The sequence below is a fragment of the Rana temporaria genome, chromosome 3 (genome assembly GCF_905171775.1).
Source record: "Rana temporaria chromosome 3, aRanTem1.1, whole genome shotgun sequence".
NCBI classification, from domain to species: Eukaryota; Metazoa; Chordata; class Amphibia; order Anura; family Ranidae; genus Rana; species Rana temporaria.
The window spans coordinates 283,870,415-283,893,770 of record NC_053491.1 but is presented as its reverse complement, the minus strand read 5'-3'; the positions used below and the strand labels follow the sequence as shown (position 1 = coordinate 283,893,770).

Below are 23,356 nucleotides of genomic sequence, written 5' to 3'. Positions count from 1 at the left end.
TTTTATATATATATTATATATATAAAACTATTTTGTAATTATCAATAATTTGAAAATCTATAGAAATAACACTGATTTATTTCAACCTTAATATGTTTGAATACTGGAGTTTGCAACATTTACTGTTTAGATGAATAAATATAAAAATGTGCAACTTGCTGGCACAAAATGCAATAAAAATAAATGTATTATTGTTATTGTCATATCTTTGTCTTTAGTACCAGATATAGTGTGTATTTCTGTAGCTGATTTAAATATTCCTTCACTTTACTGGTCATTACATACAGTATGCCTCATCAGAATTAGGTCACATTTTTGCTAATGAATTACTTGTTCTGTTATTGTCGCTAAGTAATTTAAACAATCCTTTTATCTCGTGTTTTGTAGGTCAGTGGGGATTACCCTCAATTACCATTGCTGGTGTTCTAGGTATGTTTAGTGCTACACTGGCTGGAATCATTGAATCTATGGGGGACTACTATGCCTGCGCTAGATTATCGGGAGCTCGTCCTCCACCCGTTCATGCAATCAACAGGTATAATCTGAGTTTATGTGTACATCAAAAGTCACCCAAGCTTCATCAGTTCATGAGCCAAATCCAAATAAGAAAACACAGCAGCAAATCAAGATGAACCACACAAACTCTAAAAAACAAAAATACAGGCTTTTTGATTTACAATCCTGGGATTTCTTTATGGAACATGGGATCAGGAGGAATTCTGAGACATATGAGTTGTAATGCCACCCACATTAAAATTGGATACTGGCAAACAAAACTGTCAGCCAGTAAAGGTATAACACACACTCAAGATGCAAAAACATGAGAAAGATTGATAATAAGACAGAGGGGTAGGGACCTGTGTCCCTTAATGTAAGGTGACCAGATTTTTAAAATGAAATCCGGGGACATTTTTTTTTACTAGTAATGACGGCAATCAACGACTCTCTGGCCATCGTCGCCACAGCCGGCCTCACAGCCTGTCAAGTCTTACTCTCCGGGCCCCGGCTACTACTGGGTGGGGAGCGGAGGAAGATTGCTCCGCCAGGGAAGGCAAGAAGATAAGCAGGCAGGCGGCTGAGCCAAGGCAGAAGAACATGTGAGCGGAGCTGGATGGGCATGCACCCAAAAATGAAGAAATATTCTCTCTGCTCCGATCAGCACATGATCATCAGAAAGGGGCTCAGATAATGGGAAAAAAAATAGACCCCCCTTATCTAGTAGGGGCTATCTGGGGACAAAACTGGGGACAGACTTGGTCCGGGGACAGTGCCCTCAATCCAGGGACTGTCCCCGGAAACAGGGATGTCTGGTCACTCTACCTTAACCACTTCCCAACCGTCGCATGTAAATGTACGTCCACAGAATGGCACATACAGGCACATGGGCATACATGTACGTCCTTGCCTTCTAGCGGGTGGGGGGTCCAATCGGGACCCCCCCGCTACATGCGGCGGTCGGATTCCCGCGGGGAGCGATCCGGGACGACGGCGCAGCTATTCGTTTATAGCCGCTCCGTCGCAATCGCTCCCCGGAGCTGAAGAACGGGGAGAGCCGTATGTAAACACGGCTTCCCTCGTGCTTCACTATGGCGCTGCATCAATCGAGTGATCCCTTATGTAGGGAGACTCGATCGATGATGTCAGTCCTATAGCCACACCCCCCTACAGTTGTAAACACACAGTAAGTGAACACTAACTCCTACAGCGCCCCCTGTGGTTAACTCCCAAACTGCAACTGTCATTTTCACAATAAACAATGCAATTTAAATGCATTTTTGCTGTGAAAATGACAATGGTCCCAAAAATGTGTCAAAACCTGGCCTGGGCATTAAGCTGCCTAAAGGTCCGGGGCATAAGTGGTTAATGAACAAAAGGATTTTACAATAAGTCAAAAATACATTAGGGGCACAGGATCAGCAGGAATTATGAGACGTACAGAACTTCCAAAAGCAGGCCAACTGAGGGGGTGGGCATTCTGACTCCAATTGTTGTGACAGTGACTATTAGTGGCTATCTCTTCCTGGGGAGTGTTATATGCCTGGTCTAAATATAGCAGACACTCACCCTGGGCAGTCTTTGTTGGATATTTGAATTCACCAGACACTTGAAACCCACAAATCTCTTTATTGCATGCAGAACAATACAATGCAAGATGAAGTAGATGCGATATAAGTGGGTTATGCAGTCAGAAAGGAATATTGGCTTTTCTTAGCCCCAGTGCATGTCTTGTAAATGTAGTGATGTGAGCATTTGTTTGTCCATTTACCAAGTGTATACTCTTGTCATGCAGTATTTGTTTGCCCTTTTCCAATATGGCTGCTATGCTCTCTCTCACCAAGGATGAGGTCATCAAGAAGAGCAGAGGATGGCAAGGGGTTTTGTGGGTAAGTGGGTGGAGAGAGAAAGAGAGAGAGAGACATGTTGAGAGAGATAGAACACTGAATTCCTTCTAAGAGAACACAGGCTGTGTAAGTGTTGCAGATTTACCTCACTGAGACATACACAGAGACTGTTAATAATTTCATGCTCCTGTTTGGAAAATACTTTATGTTGGATGGTTCACTGACTGGTATTTCTACAATACATGGTCTTTCAAATACAATGCTGTGTGGATTACTGTCTATGTGGAGATATATTTCTCAATTGGGACTTCACTTGCTATTCACAAGCCCCAATTGAGTGGAGGCACTGTGCTTGTTAAAGATCCTGTCCTGATCACACAGATTATAAAGACTCTGCTCCTAAATACTATACAGGTGACGCCATCATACCTCAGTAGCCGCAGAGAGAGAGAAGAATAGTGCTACATAAGGAAAAGGGTATTACAGAACCCCCCACAAAGGAAAAACATACCTTATAAGGAAGGGAAAGTAAATACAGAAAATAACAAAAAACAATAAAAAAGTGGCAGCATAATAATAATAATAAAAAAAAAACAGAAAACAAATTAGGCTGTATACACAAATACAACTGCATTTTCTATGTACTGTAGAGGCAGGATATAGAAAATATATATCAAACAAAACGCTAACGTTGCTCAAAGCAACCAAATAAAAACTGTGGGCGCTTCAAATCAAAGAGCTGCCTGAAGGTCCTGACAGCCAAAGCTTGCATCAGCGGAGGCCTGAACGTTCACCTTGTTAAGTTTTTGAGAACTCGTGAACAGAAGTCCGGTGGTAGCTTTTCAAATCTGGGAAACAGATGCATGATTCTGAAAGGTACTTACCTCTTGGTAGAGTGTACTTTGAGAGGTAAAGGTAGAACCTTATTCCTAAAGTGACAATAAAGTATGGTTTAAAATAATATGTATATTCTATTCAAGTGTGTGTTCTTAACTAAAAAAAAGTACTTTTGTATTGATCCCAGCCTCCTCAAAATCTTCGAATTCCTTTTCTACTTGCTGCTGTGATCCAATTTCCTGTTAGACCCCTTTCACACTGAAGCGCTTTTTAGGTGTTTTAGCACACGAAATAGCACCTGAAAGGTGAGGACGGACAGCACAGGATCAACTCTGGTGTGCGTTACCTCCTTTCTCTCTCTTGTAAAGCACAGTCCAACACTTCCTTGATTGCAGACTTCCAATAAAATGAAACACATTAATCCGGTTGTCAGAGGCAATGGCAAATAATCCCGGACGAGCCCCCACATGTAGCACTACCCCCGTAGGAGCTGCTGGTTTAAATTTTGGGTCTTGCATGTTACCTCTAAATTCGTTGTCTAGGGAAGAAAGTCTGTAGGAATTGTAATGTCCACACAAGATGTAAAACCTTCAACTGCAGGCTTTATTTTCGCTGTATAAACTTGTGAAGGAAGTAGAGAGCAAAGAGAGAAGGGGAAGGTTCAGGTACGCAGTACAGAATGCACAATGATATTCACAGTTTCAGAATTTGCCACTCACTCCTGAGTGGGTATTGCTCACCTGGATAGACCCTTCTCACATGGCCTAGCAGCCAGAGTGATGCACGGACAGTATAGAAGACAGTCTCTGCCACAGACCGTCTGGAGAACACAGAATGGATTTTCATGAATCCTTTGCCACAGGATTTAAAGTCCTGAACTTCCTGCCTTACAGCCAAAGAGCCTTTAAGCCAATCCGGCGGACTGTAAGGTGTTGTAGGTTGTGGTGCATCCTTCAATAAGTTACCAGGCCTCTCACAAAGTACCAGCCTTCCGCTCGGTCCTTTCTGGGACAGGTCCTACCCTGGCCTACCCTGGCTTCCTTCATTGAGTGGCCTCACGGAACAGCACAGGATCACCTCCTGTCACGGTCTGGAGTCAGGCTCAGAGGCCAATTGCTATAGCAGTGACAGAACAGGTATACAGACAGTAGAGTAGTCCAGGAACAGGCCGAGGGTCAAACACAGGTGGTTGCAGATTGGGATCAGGCAATAGAGAAGTCCAGGAACAGGCCGAGGGTCAAACACAGGTGGTTTCAGATTGGGATCAGGCAATAGAGAAGTCCAGGAACAGGCCGAGGGTCAAACACAGGTGGTTGCAGATTGGGATCAGGCAATAGAGAAGTCCAGGAACAGCCCGAGGGTCAAACACAGGTGGTTGCAGATTGGGATCAGGCAATAGAGAAGTCCAGGAACAGGCCGAGGGTCAAACACAGGTGGTTTCAGATTGGGATCAGGCAATAGAGAAGTCCAGGAACAGGCCGAGGGTCAAACACAGGTGGTTTCAGATACAATGGCAGCAGAGCAGACAAATCGCAAGGCACTGGCTGGGAAGGCACAATAACCTGGCAAAGAGGAAGTGCAGAGACAAGGCTTTTATAGGAAGTCTGTGGGAGGAGCAAGGGGTTCAAGGTTCAATGCAATCAAGACACAAGGCAGGAATGTTCAATGGATCAGATGGGTTTGTCCAGCAGATCAGACAGGGAGCTGTCCAGCATCCCAGATAGCTCAGTGAGAAGGTTCACTGCCAGACACAGATGAGGTCCCAGGTTCAAGTCCAGGTCCTGACAGTACTCCCCTCCTCTCAGGATGTCCTCCGGACGTCCTAGGACTTGGCTTGTGAGGAAACCTCTGGTGGAATACTTTTGTTAATCTAGGGAGTGAACCTTATTATTGCTTCAGAAGTTCCTGCCCGGGAGATTCTCCTCGCTTGCAAGGCTTTTTCAAACATCTCCAGCTCCTGCTTACGAATAAGGGTGCCATTCGAGGCATACATACAGTCAGGTGGTAGAACTTCTTTGGCAGGACAGGAATTAGTGATGAAACCAGACTTTACGGAAGTGGTGACGGTATCAGGAACAGGCATTTTCTTAAGAAGTAGCGAAGATGTTTCTGGAGCAGGAGGTGGTTCTTTGGCAGGACAGGGTGATGTTACTGTATTTACCACTGTGGAGTGTGGGTTGACTACTGGAACTGATCTGTTGTCAGGAAGATGCATAGTTGCCTTTAGGCCAGATGGTAGGGGTTTCACAGGGGTATTGGTTGCAGGTTCAAGAGGGGCACTGGTATCGTTGACCACCGGAGTCTGGGAACCCACTTGTGCCATCGAACACGGACAGGCCTTAAAGCAACCTTGGCAGTTCACAGGCCGAACAGCAGGGATAGCATGATGAGTCCCAATAGTACACACTTGAAGAACCTTTGGTCGAGGTGGGCGAGTTGGGCAGAGGGAGATAAGGTGACCTCTTTCTCCACAATAGAAACAAAGGCCATAGCCTCTCCTCCGCTCTCTTTCACCTTTAGACAGCTTGGTCTGGATGACCCCGATCTCCATTGGTTCCACATCTTCCAGGATAGGTGTGTGTATATCCACAGGAATGCCAAGGCTTTGTGGTGTTAGGGCTTCACGGCTTGGCACATACTGGGATGGCTCAGAGTCGTATGTGTACCGGGTATTCCTGTCCCTGGGTTCCCGTAGGCCACATGAGCTAGGAGCAGACTTGGGAACCCTGGTTTTCTTGGCAACAGTACAGTGAGAGTCCAGAGCTAACATAAATGCTTCCCAGCTGTCCAAGACTGGACTCCTTTCCTGTAGTACCTGATGAGCCCATGCTTTGATTGGTCCAGTGAGCAGGTTGATAGTAGCGCGAACCTTTATATAATCGGTGGCATAGGTCCTAGGCTTTAGAGCAAACAACAGCTCGCAATCCACCTTGAAGCACAAGAATGATGCACGGCTACCATCAAACCTCTCTGGCATCACCACAAATGGCTCAGGGCATGCTGGTTCCAGGGCTGGGCCTACTGTACCTTTCAGTAACAGAACTTCTTGCTGGAGCTCCAAAAGTTGCTGCCTGAGAGGAGCCACAGCCTTTGCTATAGCGGCCTCCATGTTTTAGGCCAGGTTATTCTGTCACGGTCTGGAGTCAGGCTCAGAGGCCAATTGCTATAGCAGTGACAGAACAGGTATACAGACAGTAGAGTAGTCCAGGAACAGGCCGAGGGTCAAACACAGGTGGTTGCAGATTGGGATCAGGCAATAGAGAAGTCCAGGAACAGGCCGAGGGTCAAACACAGGTGGTTTCAGATTGGGATCAGGCAATAGAGAAGTCCAGGAACAGGCCGAGGGTCAAACACAGGTGGTTGCAGATTGGGATCAGGCAATAGAGAAGTCCAGGAACAGCCCGAGGGTCAAACACAGGTGGTTGCAGATTGGGATCAGGCAATAGAGAAGTCCAGGAACAGGCCGAGGGTCAAACACAGGTGGTTTCAGATTGGGATCAGGCAATAGAGAAGTCCAGGAACAGGCCGAGGGTCAAACACAGGTGGTTTCAGATACAATGGCAGCAGAGCAGACAAATCGCAAGGCACTGGCTGGGAAGGCACAATAACCTGGCAAAGAGGAAGTGCAGAGACAAGGCTTTTATAGGAAGTCTGTGGGAGGAGCAAGGGGTTCAAGGTTCAATGCAATCAAGACACAAGGCAGGAATGTTCAATGGATCAGATGGGTTTGTCCAGCAGATCAGACAGGGAGCTGTCCAGCATCCCAGATAGCTCAGTGAGAAGGTTCACTGCCAGACACAGATGAGGTCCCAGGTTCAAGTCCAGGTCCTGACACCTCCAAAGCATTGGCCCCAGCCAGGATAACTGGGCCTACTTGACAGGAACACAGCCTCAGACCAACGTGGTCCAGAGACTGAAATCGCACACACACACACCCACTTCCCGCCAGGAGAGCCACAAGGCGAAGGACCCTGAAAAACGGCATCTGCCCCTTAAGTATCCCCTCCCAGCATGCACAGATTTCAGGTAAAACTTTTTAGCCTCCTTCAGCTTTTCTATATACTCTGCGATTTCACCCGTGTCTGTGTCAGATTCATCATCAGATAAACACAGAGGCGATGACTCTGCCACAGATTCTGCCACGGTGGGAGCTGCCTGTTCCCTTGGAACTGTCTGTGGCTTGTAATATATTGTTCTGCTCTTTGTATGAGGTGGGGTGGTCTCAACAGGGGTACTAGCTTCCCTATCAGCTCTCTCTCTCTCTTTACCTTTCTCTGGACCTTCATTACTGTACAGGCAGGTGTGGGTGCTTCCCATGCAGCCTCGGTCTCACAGTCCTCCTGTTCTGCATCAGACATGTCCTGACGCTGCCTGGGAATCAGCTCCCACCACCCCCTGCACCTGTTCCTGCAAAGTGATCTGCACTGACTGCTCAGGTTCCACTGCCATTGGAGCAGACACAGCCCATGCCTCTGGAGCGTATGCCTCTCTCTGATGTGCAGCATGTCACCCTGCCAACAGGTCCACATCCTCCATCGTAAGACTCGGATATAGCTGCTTAGCATACGGGGGAGGATTAGGGTAAAATGGAAAAGGAAGAATGGTTGGATCCAACCTCTGTTTATCTGATTCAAACTTATAACTTCTGCGAGTATCTTCATTACTCACTTTAGTGATGACTTTCTTCTGATTTTTAGGCCCCGTACACACGACCGAACATGTCTGCTGAAACTGGTCCGCGGAACCAGTTTTAGCAGACATGTTCGGTGGATCGGACAAAATGTCCGGTGGATCGGACAGGTTTCCAGCGGACAAATGTTTCTTAGCATGCTAAGAAACATGTCCGCTGGAAGCCTGTCCATCAGACATGTTCGGTCGTCTGTACAGACTCACCGTACATGTCCGCTCGGCCGAAAGCCCTCGCATGCGTCAAAGTGATTCGACGCATGCGTGGAAGCATTGACCTTCCAGGGTCGCGCACGTCGCCGCGTCATCGTCGTGGCCACGTCGCGACACGTCACTGTGTTTGTTTTCCGCGGGGATTTTGGTCTGATGGTGTGTACAGCCATCAGACCAAAATCCGGCAGCGGACATGTCCGATGAAAAAGGTCCGCGGACCGTTTTCATTGGACAGATCCGCTGGTGTGTATGAGGCCTTACTGTTTCTTGGGAACCAATATGGGGTATACTCCAACCAAATCCCACCTCCCCTCCTCATATACTCCATATTCCACTGAGGATCCCTCGTGTACCAAGGCAAAGCCTTTTTATCCTCCAAGCACAACCCCTTCTATATGTCCATGTGAAACTCCCTGTTCCCCCCCATCTCTAGGAAAAGGGTCGCTACTGTGCATCCCCAAACCTAACCCTAATCCTGCTTCCACCCATCCTTAATCCCACCACCACTAGTCCCAAATCTCTAACCCTAACCACACTCCCATTAGTCCCAAATCCCCTACCCCTAATCCTGCTCTTACTAGTCCAAAATCCCAGACCCTAACCCTAATCCCACTCCCTATAGTCCCAAATCTCCAACCCTAACCCAACTCCCACTTGTCCCAAATGCCCTAACTATAATCCTGCTCCCACAAGTCCCAAATCCCCAACCCTAACTCTAATCCTGCTCCCACTAGTACCAAATCCCTAACCCTAATCCCTCTCCCACTAGTCCCTAATCCCGATCCTATAGTTCCAAATCTCTAACCCTAATTACACTCCCACTAGTCCCAGATTCCCAACCCTAAATCTTACCCTAATCCTACTCCATATAGTCCCAAATCCCCAACCCTAACCCCACTTCCACTAGTCTCAAATCCCCAACCCTAACCCCACTCCCACTAGTCCCAAATCCCCAACTCTAACGCTAATCCCGCTCCCACTAGGCCCAAATCCCTAATGCTAACTTTTATCCCACTCACACTAGACCCAAATCCCTAATCCCTCTCCCTACAGTCCCAAATCCCTAACCCTACTCCCACTAGTCACACATCCCCTAATCCTAACACTTGTCCCGCTCCCACTAGTCCCAAATCTCTAACCCTAACCCCACTCCTACTAGTCCTAATTCCCAACCCTAGCCCTAATTACACTCCCTATAATCCCAAATCCCTATCCCTACTCCCACTCCCACTAGTCCCAAATCCCTAACCCTAACCCCACTCTGCCTAGTCCCAAATCCCCAACCCTAACCCTAATCCCACTCCCTAACCCAACTCCCTCTAAACCCAAATCCCCTAACCTTAACCCTAATCCTGATCCCACTAGTCCCAAATACCCAAACCTAACTCTAATCACTCTCCCACTAGTACCAAATCCCTAACCCTGTTCCTACTAGTCCCACATCCCTAACCGTAATCCCTCTCCCACTAGTCCCAAATCCCCAACCCTAATCCCGTTCCCTATAGTCCCAAATCTCTTACCCTAATCCTTCTCCCATTAGTCCCAAATCCCCAAAACCTGCTCTCACTAGTCCCAAATCCCCATCCCTAGCCATAATCCCACTCTTTATAGTCCCAAATCCCCAACCCTAACTCTAATCCTGCTCTGACTACTACCAAATTCCTAACCCTAACCCTGCTCCCACTAGTTCCAAATCCCTAAGCCTAACCCCTCTCCCACTAGTCCCAAATTTTCACCCTAATCCCACTCTCTATAGTCCTGAATCCCTAACCCCGCTCCCACTAGTTCCAAATCCCCTAACCCTAATTCCACTCCCACTAGTCCCAAATCCCTAACCCTAACCCCACTCCCACTAGTCCTAAATACCTAACCCTAATCCAACTCCCATTAGTCCCAAATCACCAACCCTATTCCCACTCCCAATAGTCCTAAATCCCTAACCCTAATCCTTCTCCCACTAGTCCCAAATCCCCAACCCTAATCCTAATCCTGCTCCCACTAGTCCCAAATACCCAACCCTAACTCTAATCTCGCTCCCACTAGTATCAAATCCCTAACCCTAACTCCACTCCTACTAGTACCAAATCCATAACCCTAATCCCTCTCCCACTAGTCCAAAATTCCCAACCCTAATCCCGATCCCCAAAGTCCAAAATCTTTTAACCATAATCCTGCTCCCACTAGTCCCAAATCCCCAACCCTAACCCTAATCCCACTCCATATAGTGCCAAACCCCCAACCCTGACCCCATGCCCACTAGTCCCTAATTCCCTAATCCTAACTCTAATCCCGCTCCCACTAGTTTCAAATCCCCAAACCTAATCTCGCTTCCCCTAGTGCCAAATACCCAACCCTAACCCTAATCCCGCTCCCACTAGTCCCAAAACCCTAATGCTAACCCTTATCCCTCTCACACTAGTCCCAAATCCCCAAAACTAACCCTAATTTTAGGGTTAGGGATTTGGGACAAGTGGTGACAAGATTAGGGTTGGGGATTTGGGAATAGTGGGAACAGGATTAGGGTTGGGGATTTGGGACTAGTCCCACTAGTCCCAAACAACCAACCCTAACGTGAATCCCACTCCCTACAGTCTAAAATCTCCAACTCTAACCCTAATCCTGCTCCCACTAGTCCCAAATCCCTAACCCTAATCCTGCTCCCACTATTCCCAAATCCCTAACTCTAATATCGCCACCACTTGTCCCAAATCCCTAGCTCTAATCTCACTCCCATAGTCCCGAATCCCCAACCCTAATCCCTATAATCCCAAATCCCCAACCTTAATCCTGCTCCCACTATTCCCAAATCCTTAACCCTAATTTCACTCCAACTACTCCCAAACAACCCTAACCCTAATCCATCTACCTATAGACCAAAATCCCCAACACTATCCTTAATCCTGCTCCCACTATTGCCAAATCCCTAACCCTGCTCCCACTAGTCCCAAATCTGCCAACCCTAACCTTAATCGTGATATCATCAGTCCCAAATCCTTAACCCTAATCTCGCTCACACTAGTCCCAAATCCCTAACCCTGCTTCCATTCCCACTAGTCCCAAATCCCTGACCCAAACCCCACAAGTCCCAAACACCCTAACCCTAATCCTGCTCCCACTAGTCCAAAACACCCAACCCTAACTCTAAACCCACTCCCACTAGTCCCAAATACCCTAACCCTAATCCTGCTCCCACTAGTCCAAAATACCCAACCCTGCTCTCACTAGTCCCAAATTTCTAACCCTAATCCCACTCCATTTAGTCCCAAATCCCCAACCCTAACCCCACTCCCACTAGTTCCAAATCCCCTAATCCTAACCCTAATCCCGCTCCCCCTAGTCCCAAATCCCCAACCCTAGCCCCACTCCCACTAGTCCCAAATCCTTAATGCTAACCCTTATCCCACTTGCACTAGTCCCAAATCCCCAACACTAACCCTAATTGCACTCCCTATAGTCCCAAATCCATAACCCTAATCCCACTCCCACTAGTCCCAAATCTCATAATCCTAAACCTAATCCTGCTCCCACTAGTTCCAAATCCCCAACCCTAATCCTGTTCCCACTTGTCCAAAATCCCCAACTCTAACCCAAATCCCTTACACTAATCCCACTGACAAATTCCCAACCCTAATTCCACTCCCACTAGTCCCAAATTCCCAACCCTAGCCCTAATTACACTCCCTATAATCCCAATTTGCCATCCCTAATCCTGCTCCCACTAGTCCCAAATCCCTAACCCTGCTCCCACTAGTCACAAATCCCCAACCCTAACCCTAATCCTGCTTCCACCAGTCCCAAATCCCTGACTCAAACCCTGCTCCAACTAGTCCCAAATCCCTAACCCTAACCCCACTCTACCTATTCCCAAATCCTTAACCCTAATCCCACTCCCTAACCCAACTCCCTATAAAACAAAATCCCCTAACCCTAGCCCTAATCCTGGTCCCACTAGTCCCAAATCCCCAACCCTAATACCGATCCCTATAGTCCCAAATCTCCAACCCTAATCCTGCTTCCACTAGTCCCAAATCCCCTAACTCTGCTCTCACTAGTCCCAAATCCCCAACCCTAGCCCCAATCCCACTCCTTATAGTCCCCAATCCTAACCCCACTCCCACTAGTCCCTAATCCCCAACCCTAGCCCCACACCCACTAGTCCCAAATCCCCAACCATAACCCTGCTCCCACTAGTCCCAAATCTCCAACCCTAACCCTGCTCCCACTAGTCCCAAATCCCCAACCCTAAATCTAATCCTGCTCTGACTACCAAATCCCTAACCCTAACCCTGCTCCCACTAGTCCCAAATCCCTAACCCTAACCCCTCTCCCACTAGTCCCAAATCCCCTATCCCTAATTCCACTCCCACTAGTCCCAAATCCCTAAACATAATCCAATTAGTCCCAAATCCTCAACCCTAATACCACTCCCACTAGTCCCAAATCCCTAACCCTAATCCTATTAGTCCCAAATCCCCAACCCTATTCCCTCTCCCACTAGTCCTAAATCCCCAACCCTAACCCTGCTCCCACTAGTCCCAAATCCCCAACCCTAACCCTGCTCCCACTAGTCCCAAATCCCTAACCCTTCTCCCACCCATCCCAAATCCCCACCCTAATCCCACTCCCTATAGTCCCAAATCCCCTATCCCTAATCACACTCCCACTAGTCCCAAATCCCTAAACATAATCCAATTAGTCCAAAATCCTCAACCCTAATCCCACTCCCACTAGTCCCAAATTCCTAACCCTAACCCCATTAGTCCCAAATCCCCAACCCTAATCCCTCTCCCACTAGTCCTAAATCCCCAACCCTAACCCCGCTCCCACTAGTCCTAAATACCTAACCTTAATCCAGCTCCCACTAGTCCCAAATCCCCAACCCTAATCCCACCCCCAGAAGTCCCAAATCCCCAACCCTAACCCCGCTCCCACTAGTCCCAAATCCCCAACCTTAAACCTAATCCTGCTCACACTAGTTCCAAATCCCCAACCTTAAACCTAATACCACCCGACTAGTTCTAATCCCCTAACCCCTATCCTTTAACCCTTATTCCATAATCCCTAACTCATTTTCATGTTGAGTATTGATGTTATAAAAATTATTGTTACATTGATAAAAGACAAACACCACTCATATTTTATAATCTTTTACGTTTTCTGCATAAAAAGTACCTCATCCTAATCTGCAAAATTAATAATGCCCCATACACCATTGTAACACTCTACTCACTGAATGTTCATCAATTATGCTTTCTGCGTAAATTACATAAAAAAGTTAGCACATTACAGCTTGGATCAACAATATGGTGTGGTGATTTCAACATTACCCCTGACCCTCTGCTGGATTCTACCTCTCATCTCAAAAGAGGTAGACACACACTGAACCCTCTTCTTGCAACATTCAGTTTATATGATGTGTGGAGATGACTGCATGCAGATGAGAAAAGCTTTGCCTTCTTCTGCCCTTGCCACAATTCATATTCAAAGATTGATCTTTTTCCTTTAGAGTAAAAGGACACTGCAAAAAGTATCTTTCTCCACCATTCTTCCCCACTACATGGTCCAACCACTCCCCAGTGTGTATCATAATAGAAGATATCTAAAAATCTGCCCCTACATTCCTATTGTGACTGAACACCAAGATTTTACAATCTGAACCCTACTCTCAGGTGTCCGTTTATGAAGCAGTGACATCTATTCACTGCTTCTTTCTCCGGCATTCACGGTGAAGATTTTTCTCCTCTGTGTGCCAGTTTATGAAGCGGAGAAGATCGCTTCACCCTTGGAGGAGTAAAGTGATCTACCAACACTTCAAACAGTGGAGAACGGACCATAAATTCACAGAAATACGGAGATGTCAGTTTATTGAGCAGTGATAAATTATTACCGCTCAGTTCACTGAAAGACACGTGGTTAATGTAATTAAAATAACGAGTCCCCCTACATAATATATATATGTATACACACACACACATTGTATATACATGTATATACACACACACACATTATATATATGTACATGTATACATTATATATATTTATGTATATATATGTATACACATAAAAATTACAGGGGGACATGGTTACAGTGTTGGGGGGTCTGAACGAGGTAGAAGGAAGTTAAAAATCTTCCTCCTTCCTCCTCAGAACCCCCAGATTCCCTCTTCACTCCCCGCTTCACCAGCTCTGAGATGGTGAATCGTGGAGTGTGAATTCTGACTCAGATCACCAGTGAAGAGCTCAGATCACAGCTTCATAAACTGGCCGTTTCTGTGTCAGTCTATGAGACTTCACTGTGTGTAGAGATAATCTGCGGGAGAACAAGTTCAAACACTTCTCCCCCCGATTACCTCTGTTTCATAAACTGTTTATGGGCTGTGATCAGTGGTGATCCTTGGGATCACCGCTCTTCACTGCTTCATAAACGGACACCATAATCTCTCCACAACAACCTGCAGAATTTGTTTTCACTGAACACAGGTTTCTGATTCAAGCATAGTATGGGCTGCGCATAAACGTTTATGCGAGGCCTTTTAATACAAATAAGAGCTAGGGACATAAGGCAAAGGATTTTCTTTTGTCAGAGATTCATAACACTGACTCTCTTAACCACTTAAGACCCGGACCAAAATGCAGCTAAAGGACCTTGCCCCTTTTTGTGATTCGGCACTGCGTCGCTTTAACTGACAATTGTGCTGTCGTGCGATGTGGCTCCCAAACAAATAGAGCTTTCTTTTGGTGGTATTTGATCACCTCTGCGGTTTTTATTTTTTGCGCTATAAACAAAAATAGAGCGACTATTTTGAAAAAAATTCAATATTTTTTACTTTTTGCTATAATAAATATCCCCCAAAAATATATAAAAAAATAAATTTTTACTCAGTTTAGGCCGATACGTATTCTTCTACCTATTTTTGGTAAAAAAAAAAATCGCAATAAGCGTTTATTGGTTGGTTTGCGCAAAATTTATAGCGTTAACAAAATAGGGGATAGTTTTATTGCATTTTTATAAAAAAATTTTTTTACTGCTAATGGCGGCGATCAGTGATTTTTTTCATGACTGCGACATTATGGCGGACACTTCAGACAATTTTGACACATTTTTGGGACCATTGTCATTTTCACAGCAAAAAATGCATTTAAAATGCATTGTTTATTGTGGAAATGACAGTTGCAGTTTGGGAGTTAACCACAAGGGGGCGCTGATGGGGTTATGTGTTCCCTGAAGTGTGTTTACAACTGTAGGGGGGTGTGGCTATAGGTGTGACGTCAGCAATTGTGTCTCCCTATAAAAGGGATGACACCATCGATGCAGCCGCCACAGTGAAGCACGGGGAAGCCGTGTTTACACACGGCTCTCCCCATTCTTCAGCTCCGGGGACCAATCGCGGGTCTCCAGCGGCGATCGGGTCCACTGGTCCCGCAGTCCCGGTCACGAAGCTTCGGACCGGGTCGCGGGATCGCGCCACGTACACGCGCCCACGACCCGCGGCTGGGTACATGTACAGGACGTACCTGTACGCACATGTGCCCAGCCGTGCCATTCTGCTGACGTATATGTGCAGGAGGCGGTCTTTAAGTGATTAAACAACAACCAAACACTGATCTTAAAGGGGTTGTAAAGGATTTTTTTTTCCCCTAAATATCTTCCTTTACCTTAGCGCAGTCCTCCTTCACTTACCTCATCCTTCGATTTTGCTTTTAAATGTCCTTATTTCTTCTGAGAAATCCTCACTTTCTGTTCTTCTGTCTGTAACTACACACAGTAATGCGACACTTTCTCCCTGGTGTGAAGAAAGCCTCTTGAGGGGGGAGGGGGCGAGCAGGCAAGTCAGGACACTCTCTACTTTGCAGATAGAGAAAGGAGCTGTGTGTTAGTGGGGATCCTGACACTCCTGCTCGCCCCTTCCCCCCTCAAGAGGCTTTCTCCACACCAGGGATAAAGCCTTGCATTACGGTGGTGAGTTTCAGACAGAAGAACAGGAAGTGAGGATTTCTCAGAAGAAATAAGGACATTTAAAAGCAAAATTGAAGGATGAGGTAAGGGAAGGAGGACTGCACTAAGGTAAAGGAAGCTGTTTAGGGATTTTTTTTTTCCTTTACAACCACTTTAAATATAAAACTACTCTCACTCCGCAGATGAATCTGGAATAATATTCCATCTTTGCAGGAGGTTTATGCCATCTTGGAGTGCAGATACCACATATTTAGTACCATTATGTGTAATCAACATTTTTGCAGGTGCAATCCATTAATACTTGATGTGGTGATTACGCAGAGCTTTCGTAGTCATGTTGATATGTCATGCGACATTGCAGTGCATGTTGGGACAAGTCTGCAAAAAAATGCAGTGTGGAGTAAGGATCTGGCAGATTGCCCATAGATGTTGCTTTTCGCATAAATTGTTCTTTCACATGAAAGAAATGAATGCAAAGGATTACATCCCTTGGTGCTGAATCAGGCAGGAATGGTGGTTTGGGGAGTCTGGATTCGATCAATGACCAATTCTATGGGCCAGATTCACAAACGAGATACGACGGCGTATCTACTGATACGCCGTCGTATCTCTGTTTCTAACTATGCGTCTGATTCATAGAATCAGTTACGCATAGCTAGCCCTAAGATCCGACAGGTGTAATTGAATTACACTGTCGGATCTTAAGGATGCAATTCTAGGCCGACCGCTAGGTGGCGAGGCCATTGCGGCCGGCATAGAATATGCAAATTAAGACTTACGGCGATCCCCGAACGGCCCGTCTATCTAAATCTACGTTGTTTCCGTCGAGTTACGCCGCGTAAAACTAGGGCTGAGCCCTAGTTGTCTTAAGCCAATCGAAAGTATGGCCGTCATTCCCGCGTCAAAATTTAAACATCAACGTTGTTTCCGTAAGACGTCCGTGAATGGCGCTGGACGCCATTTACGTTAACGTCTAAGCAAATGACGTCGGTGCGACGTCAGTTAGCGCAATGCACATCGGGTAATTTACCCGACGGAGCATGCGCAGTACGTCTGGCGCGGGAGCGCGCCTAATTTAAATGGGACTCGCCCCATTCGATTGGGCCCGCCTTGCGCCGGACGGATTTAAGTTACACCGCTGCAAATTTCCAGGTAAGTGCTTTGTGGATCGGGCACTTAGGCAGAAAATTTGCGGCGGTGTAACTTAAATCTGAAAAGTTAAGTTGCGCCCGGGCTACGTGAATCTGGCCCTATATTCTAAATTTCAGGGAGTAAAGCTTTGATCATGGATCTGACATAAACAGGTAGCCTGTACAGATTATGGAATGCCACGAATCTTAAGTTGTTGTGGCAAGATCTATCTTATCTGCTAGTTTGTCTTTGATCCATTTCTGATCCTCTACCTAGTCACCATGACACCACCTCAGCTCCCGGTGGCCACTCACATCACCTAAGCTCCTGTTGGAGATGCCCCCCTTTTAGTGTCCCCAATCTACAGTACAGTGCCACACTTTTATTATATAGTCAACCTTGTAAGTATGGTAGAGAGTAGGTTTTTATACTTGGTTTTATTTTATTTTATTTCTTATGATTTTTCTTTTTTCCTTGGGTAGGATCAGACCACACAGCAATTCACTCTATTATATATTTGTTATTGAACTCACGTGCATACTCCTGAAGAGTGGATCAATCCACGAAATGCATAGAGCTGCATAGATGCATATGCTGTGTCCCTATGATTCAATTGATATCTGTCATGTATAACTTTTGATATATATCGTTTATAATCATGTGGCAACCGTCAAAATAAAGTTGAATGAATCTTTTGCGCTACCATGTGCGTAGGGTGTGTAAAAAATATGTATATAAAATGGAACAAAATGAAAAATAAATTAATGGATATCGCTGCTAAATCTACAAGTGTACATGTGCACAAAAAAAAGGATATAAACAAATAATGATCAGCGCGACTACCTAAAAGGGGTTGTAAAGGTACAAATTTTTTTTCCTAAATAGCTTCCTTTACCTTAGTGCAGTCCTCCTTCACTTACCTCATCCTTCGATTTTGCTTTTAAATGTCCTAATTTCTGTATTCTGTAACTCCACACAGTAATGCAAGGCTTTCTCCCTGGTGTGGAGTGTAGTGCTCGCCCCTCCCTTGGACTACAGGAGAGTCAGGACGCCAACTAACACACAGCTCCTTTCTCTATCTGCAACATAGAGAGCGTCCTGACTCTCCTGTAGTCCAAGGGAGGGGGCGAGCACGACACTCCACACCAGGGAGAAAGCCTCGCATTACTGTGTGGAGTTACAGACAGAAGAACAGGAAGTGAGGATTTCTCAGAAGAAATAAAGACATTTAAAAGCAAAATCGAAGGATGAGGTAAGTGAAGGAGTACTGCACTAAGGTAAAGGAAGCTATTTAGGAAAAAAAATTGTACCTTTACAACCCCTTTTAGGTAGTCGCGCTGATCATTATTTGTTTTTATCCTTTTTTTGTGAATAACATAAGTGCACACGTGCATAAGTGCAAAAGTCCACACTAATTCTGGATCCAAAAAGGACGATAAAAACAAAATAGTTCTAAATCCCAGGAACTCAACTGAGCAAAAGAAGTTCTTCTAGATGATATGCAATGGGTGTTACAAATCTTCTAACTCGTATATATAACGAATCTTCCATGGGTAATCTTCATAATGATAAGTGCGCACAGAGCGCTTACCTCACACCAGAGTACACCGAGCCTTCAAGATTTCCTAGATATCCAAGGCAACACCGGCTATCAGTCTCCACATGTTGTCCGTGCTTCTGATGGTGTAGTTGGAACGTTCTGGTGGTTATGTGGATATCCAAACAAAATAAGTGAAAAAAGGAGTAATGCGCTAAATCAACTAATTAAATAAGGTGTCAAACACATCAAAATTACTGGAGAAAAAAGAAAATGATACAAAAAATAGAGTTCCAAATTCCATATGTATCGTCCCTAGTTGCTATGATCCTGAGAGCAACTCAGAGGCACTTTGCCAGACCACACACACAGATTGTGTGCGAGATGTAATCAGCTTGATGGTGTAGTGATCAGACCTGTCAGGTCAAAATGCTTTTCACCAGGTATTCACATGTTGGTATATGCAAAAAGAAGGGAAAAAAAAGGAGACCAATAGTGTGATACTGTAGATGAAACACCAATGTTTCACAGCACTCAGAACATTACTCACGAATCCCCGATATTAAATAGGCTTCAGCGTGTGTGCATGTAAACTGCTCAGCTTGTCAGGCTCCTCATCCGGCACCTCCGTGCGTCCCGTCACTCAAGCTCCTCCCCCACGCGTATCGTCACTAGACACGTGACTTAATCATGGGTCAATGTGTGACTGAGGCTTACTAAGGCTCTAAATAGCCTATCACACACTCGCAACGGCGCGAGCGGACCAATGGGGGTGCACCAATGACTACATCATTGCAGATACACCACAACATTTCAGCCAATTGTGGTTAATAAAAGTATCTCTTTAACAAGTTTTAATATGATACAAATTGAGTTTTTTTTTTAAAAAATGTCGTTACAAAAAAACAAATAAGTTTCTCACAGGTTCTGTTACGCACGAATCCGTGCAACTCAGGGAAAAACAACTTATGTATATACAGACAATATCCCGTAGTTCTCATTCAGTGTTATTACCACATAAGCGGGAGAATATTAATATGTATATGAATATAATTATATATAAAAAACTAATATATAAAGAACTAAAAATACATATATGTAAAAAGTCACCATATTTGATGTTACATGTAAATCAGACCAATGCTGATAATCACATATCCCAATTTGCATTATCAATTTAATAGCATAATGGACATAATATGCATACCAATAATACATATAAGAGCACTACCCCACTATCCAACCAGTGGGTACAAGCTCAAAATAAATAGCAAATAAATAGCATATGGGATAGCTAATTAGGAGATGTGAGAATTGTGTATATATGTATGGATAAATTATTAAAACTTTAAAACTTTAAAACTTTAAAAATCAGATATAAAACAGTTAAGATCAAAGTCGATATTTAAACCATTCGGAGAGAGAGATCCCATCTCATGGATCCATCTCGATTCTGCTTTACTGATCTCTCTCACCCTATGGCTTCCTCTCCAGTGGGGACTATATTTTTGTATGCCCCAAAATTTCAAACCCTTTGGGTTCCCTTGGTGACATAACTCAAAATGACGGGAGACATTATGTTTCGGGTATGTATTTATAATATTTTGTACATGCTCTCTTAATCTTTTCCATAAGGGTCGTTTGGTGCGGCCTATGTATTGTAAGGAGCATGGACACTCCAGGACATACACGACACCCTCAGTTCTGCAGGTAATAAGGTCATCAATATTGTACTCCTTCTTGGTGACATTTGAAGTGAATTTGGTACATTTTTGCCCATTAAAATTCGTATTCTTACATGCAAAACACCTCTTACATGGGAAGAATCCCTTACCCTGGAAGAAGGTGAGTGCATTTTTCTTTAATGGAGGATCAGGAACGTTTTTAGCTATTAAATCCCTTAGGGTGGGAGCTCTACGGTATACCACCCTAGGGATACTAGGTAGAATACCCTGTAATTGCTGGTCAGCTCTCAGGATGGGCCAATGCCTTTTGAAAATGGTTTCTAACTGTCTATGTTGGACAGTATAGTTTAGAATAATCGGGAGATTTTTATCCATTTGCTCAGGTTTCACTTTATCCTGAATCAGGGTAATTCTAGGTGTGTCATATACTTTCCGAATTTGTTCATTAATAAAATCCTCATTGTATCCTTTGTTCACAAACTTTGTTCCTATTAAATTAGCTTGCTCCAAATATGCTTTTTGATCAGTGCAATTTCTACGGATGTGTAACAACTGTCCTTTGGGGATATTAATAAGCCAGGGCTCGTAATGACAGCTATCCACCGGGATATAACTGTTCCGTTCTACTGGCTTAAAGTATGTTTTAGTTGATATTAAGTTTTCCTCTAGCGTGATTTCCAAATCCAGAAACTGTATGGTCTGATTACTGATAGTATACGTTAGGGAAATATTTTGTTGGTTTAGATTCAGTTTTTCAAAAAATGTGATTAAAGATTGTTCATCACCATCCCAGATGACAATACAGTCATCTATGAATCTTTTGTATAAGATCAACTGGCTAGGCATATCGTTGTAAATAGCCCCCTCCTCCCACTTGGACATGAATACGTTTGCCACGCTGGGTGCATATTTCGCTCCCATTCCGATGCCATTGAGTTGCCTGTAGAACTGGGATTGATGCCAAAAATAATTATGCTGTAAGCCATAGGCCAAACATCGCAAAACAAACTTTTTTTGCATTGGGATGAGTTGGCTAAACTGGTTCATTGCCCACTTCGTAGCATTAATCGCTTCCTCATGATTAATGTTAGTGTAGAGCGAAGCTACATCAGCTGTTGCTATCAGGAACTTATGTTGTGGGGAGATTACTACAGTTTCCAATAATTGGATCAGGTGTTTTGTATCTCTGAGGTAAGCCTTAGTGTTAGGTACCAAGGGCTGTATGAACTTGTCAACATACTCTCCTAGACGTGAGTTAATTGACTGGATACCGTTGATAATTGGTCTCCCAGGGGGTTTTATTGGATCCTTATGTACCTTCGGTACCGTGTATATAATAGGAACTCGACACATATCTGGATTTAGGTATTTACTTTCTCTTTTGGATAAAATACCTTTGTCTTTGCCCTTTTGTATGAGCACAGCCAATTCCTCCTTGTACTCCCCAGTGGGGTTACTTGTGAGCTTAGTGTACGTGTTCTGATCTTGGAGTTGGTTATTCAATTCCTCATAGTAATAATCTTTTGACAGTAGTACTATTGCTCCTCCCTTATCTGCCGGTCGTATTATTACTTTCTTATTCTTCTCCAATTCTTTGATGCCCTTTTGAATAATTTTGGGATCTGGTAGCCTCCTTATTTTTAATTTTTCCAGATCTTTTAGCACCATTTTGTTGAATACTTCTACGTGCTGATTGTTATGTACTTGAGGGTTAAACAACGATTTGTTTCTTAAAGAACTGTGTTGAATTCTACCCGGCAAATTTCCAACCGATTCTTCCTTTATGGGTTGATTGAGCATGTATTTTTTAATATTTAATTTTCTTGTATATTTCTGAATATCGACATACACATCGAATTTATTCAAATTTTTCTTGGGTGCAAATTTCAAGCCCTTATCTAATAGGGTTATCTCAGGAGTAGTCAGCTCAACCCCGCTTAGATTTATGATTCCTTGCCCTATTTGACCTTTCTTCTTTTTGGACCCTTGTCCCCCCCTACATCCTCTCTTTCGTCTGGACTGCGAGCATACATTGATTCTGCTCCCCGAGGTGGTGATCTGTCGTTCCGGCGATGATCTAAAAAAGACCTAGAATATGTTTCTTCAATATAGTTGGATAAAGGTTCATATTTATTTTGTGTGTAAACCGGACTTTTCCTATATTCCTGTTGAGGGTAATCGCGATTTGACGGTACCCCTTGTGAGTGGGAATATGGGCCCTGATTTTGATACTGATAAGCATCTCTCACATCTCGAGGATCCTGATTGTATTGATTGGTGTTATATTGGGAACCTTGTGTATACCCTCCTTGATTCCCTGTTTGATTAGGGGGGTGATACACCTGCTGCGTGTTCTTATTTTTCCAGGCTGGGTGCCTGGGAGATTTCTTGTTATTTTTCCTCCAAGGCTTAGGAGTCCTTGGTTCATTTGCCTCACTTCTTGTAGATCTAGTTTGATCATAAGGATAAGGGTTCGGGGGTCTGTAATAATCATCCCCATTAGATCTTTCACCTTGTGGTGATCTAGATCTGTTAACCACAGGTGGTATACTGATCCGTACCTCTTTTTCTGGGGATGAGGATACTGACCCTCTTGCTCCCTCTTTTAATTTTAATTGCCATTTGAATGTTTGGTGTAAGCGGTAATCATTGGTATCTCTCCAATATTTCCTCTTTTTACGTTGCTTGATTTCTGCATCTTTAGTCTCCAGGACTCTATTTAATTGGTTCGTGAGTGATTCAAAAGAAGGGGTATCCTTAAAACTTTCTAAGGGTAATTTGCATTCAGCTAATTCCTTATTGATGGTAGTCAGCTTGCGTTGTTTACGTTTGACCAACAACTGCATCAGTTCTAACCCCTTCTCATTGAAAAATTTGTACCACTCTTCAATGGAGTCCCCATCCATTAATCCATCATTGATGGGGACCTCCCATCTTAACCTTCTGGGAACTATCCCTTCTTTGATAT

The 23,356-nt window shown here is 44.5% G+C and overlaps 1 protein-coding gene across 1 annotated transcript in view; it reads left to right on the top strand.

The window, feature by feature from the left end:
* The window catches only part of SLC23A1 (solute carrier family 23 member 1), a 408,950-nt gene that overhangs the window by 211,269 nt on the left and 174,325 nt on the right, over positions 1 to 23,356 (top strand). The window contains exon 10 of the mRNA XM_040344710.1: positions 388 to 535. Within this exon, the coding sequence (XP_040200644.1) occupies positions 388 to 535 (148 nt within the window). The remainder of the gene's footprint in view (positions 1 to 387; positions 536 to 23,356) is intronic.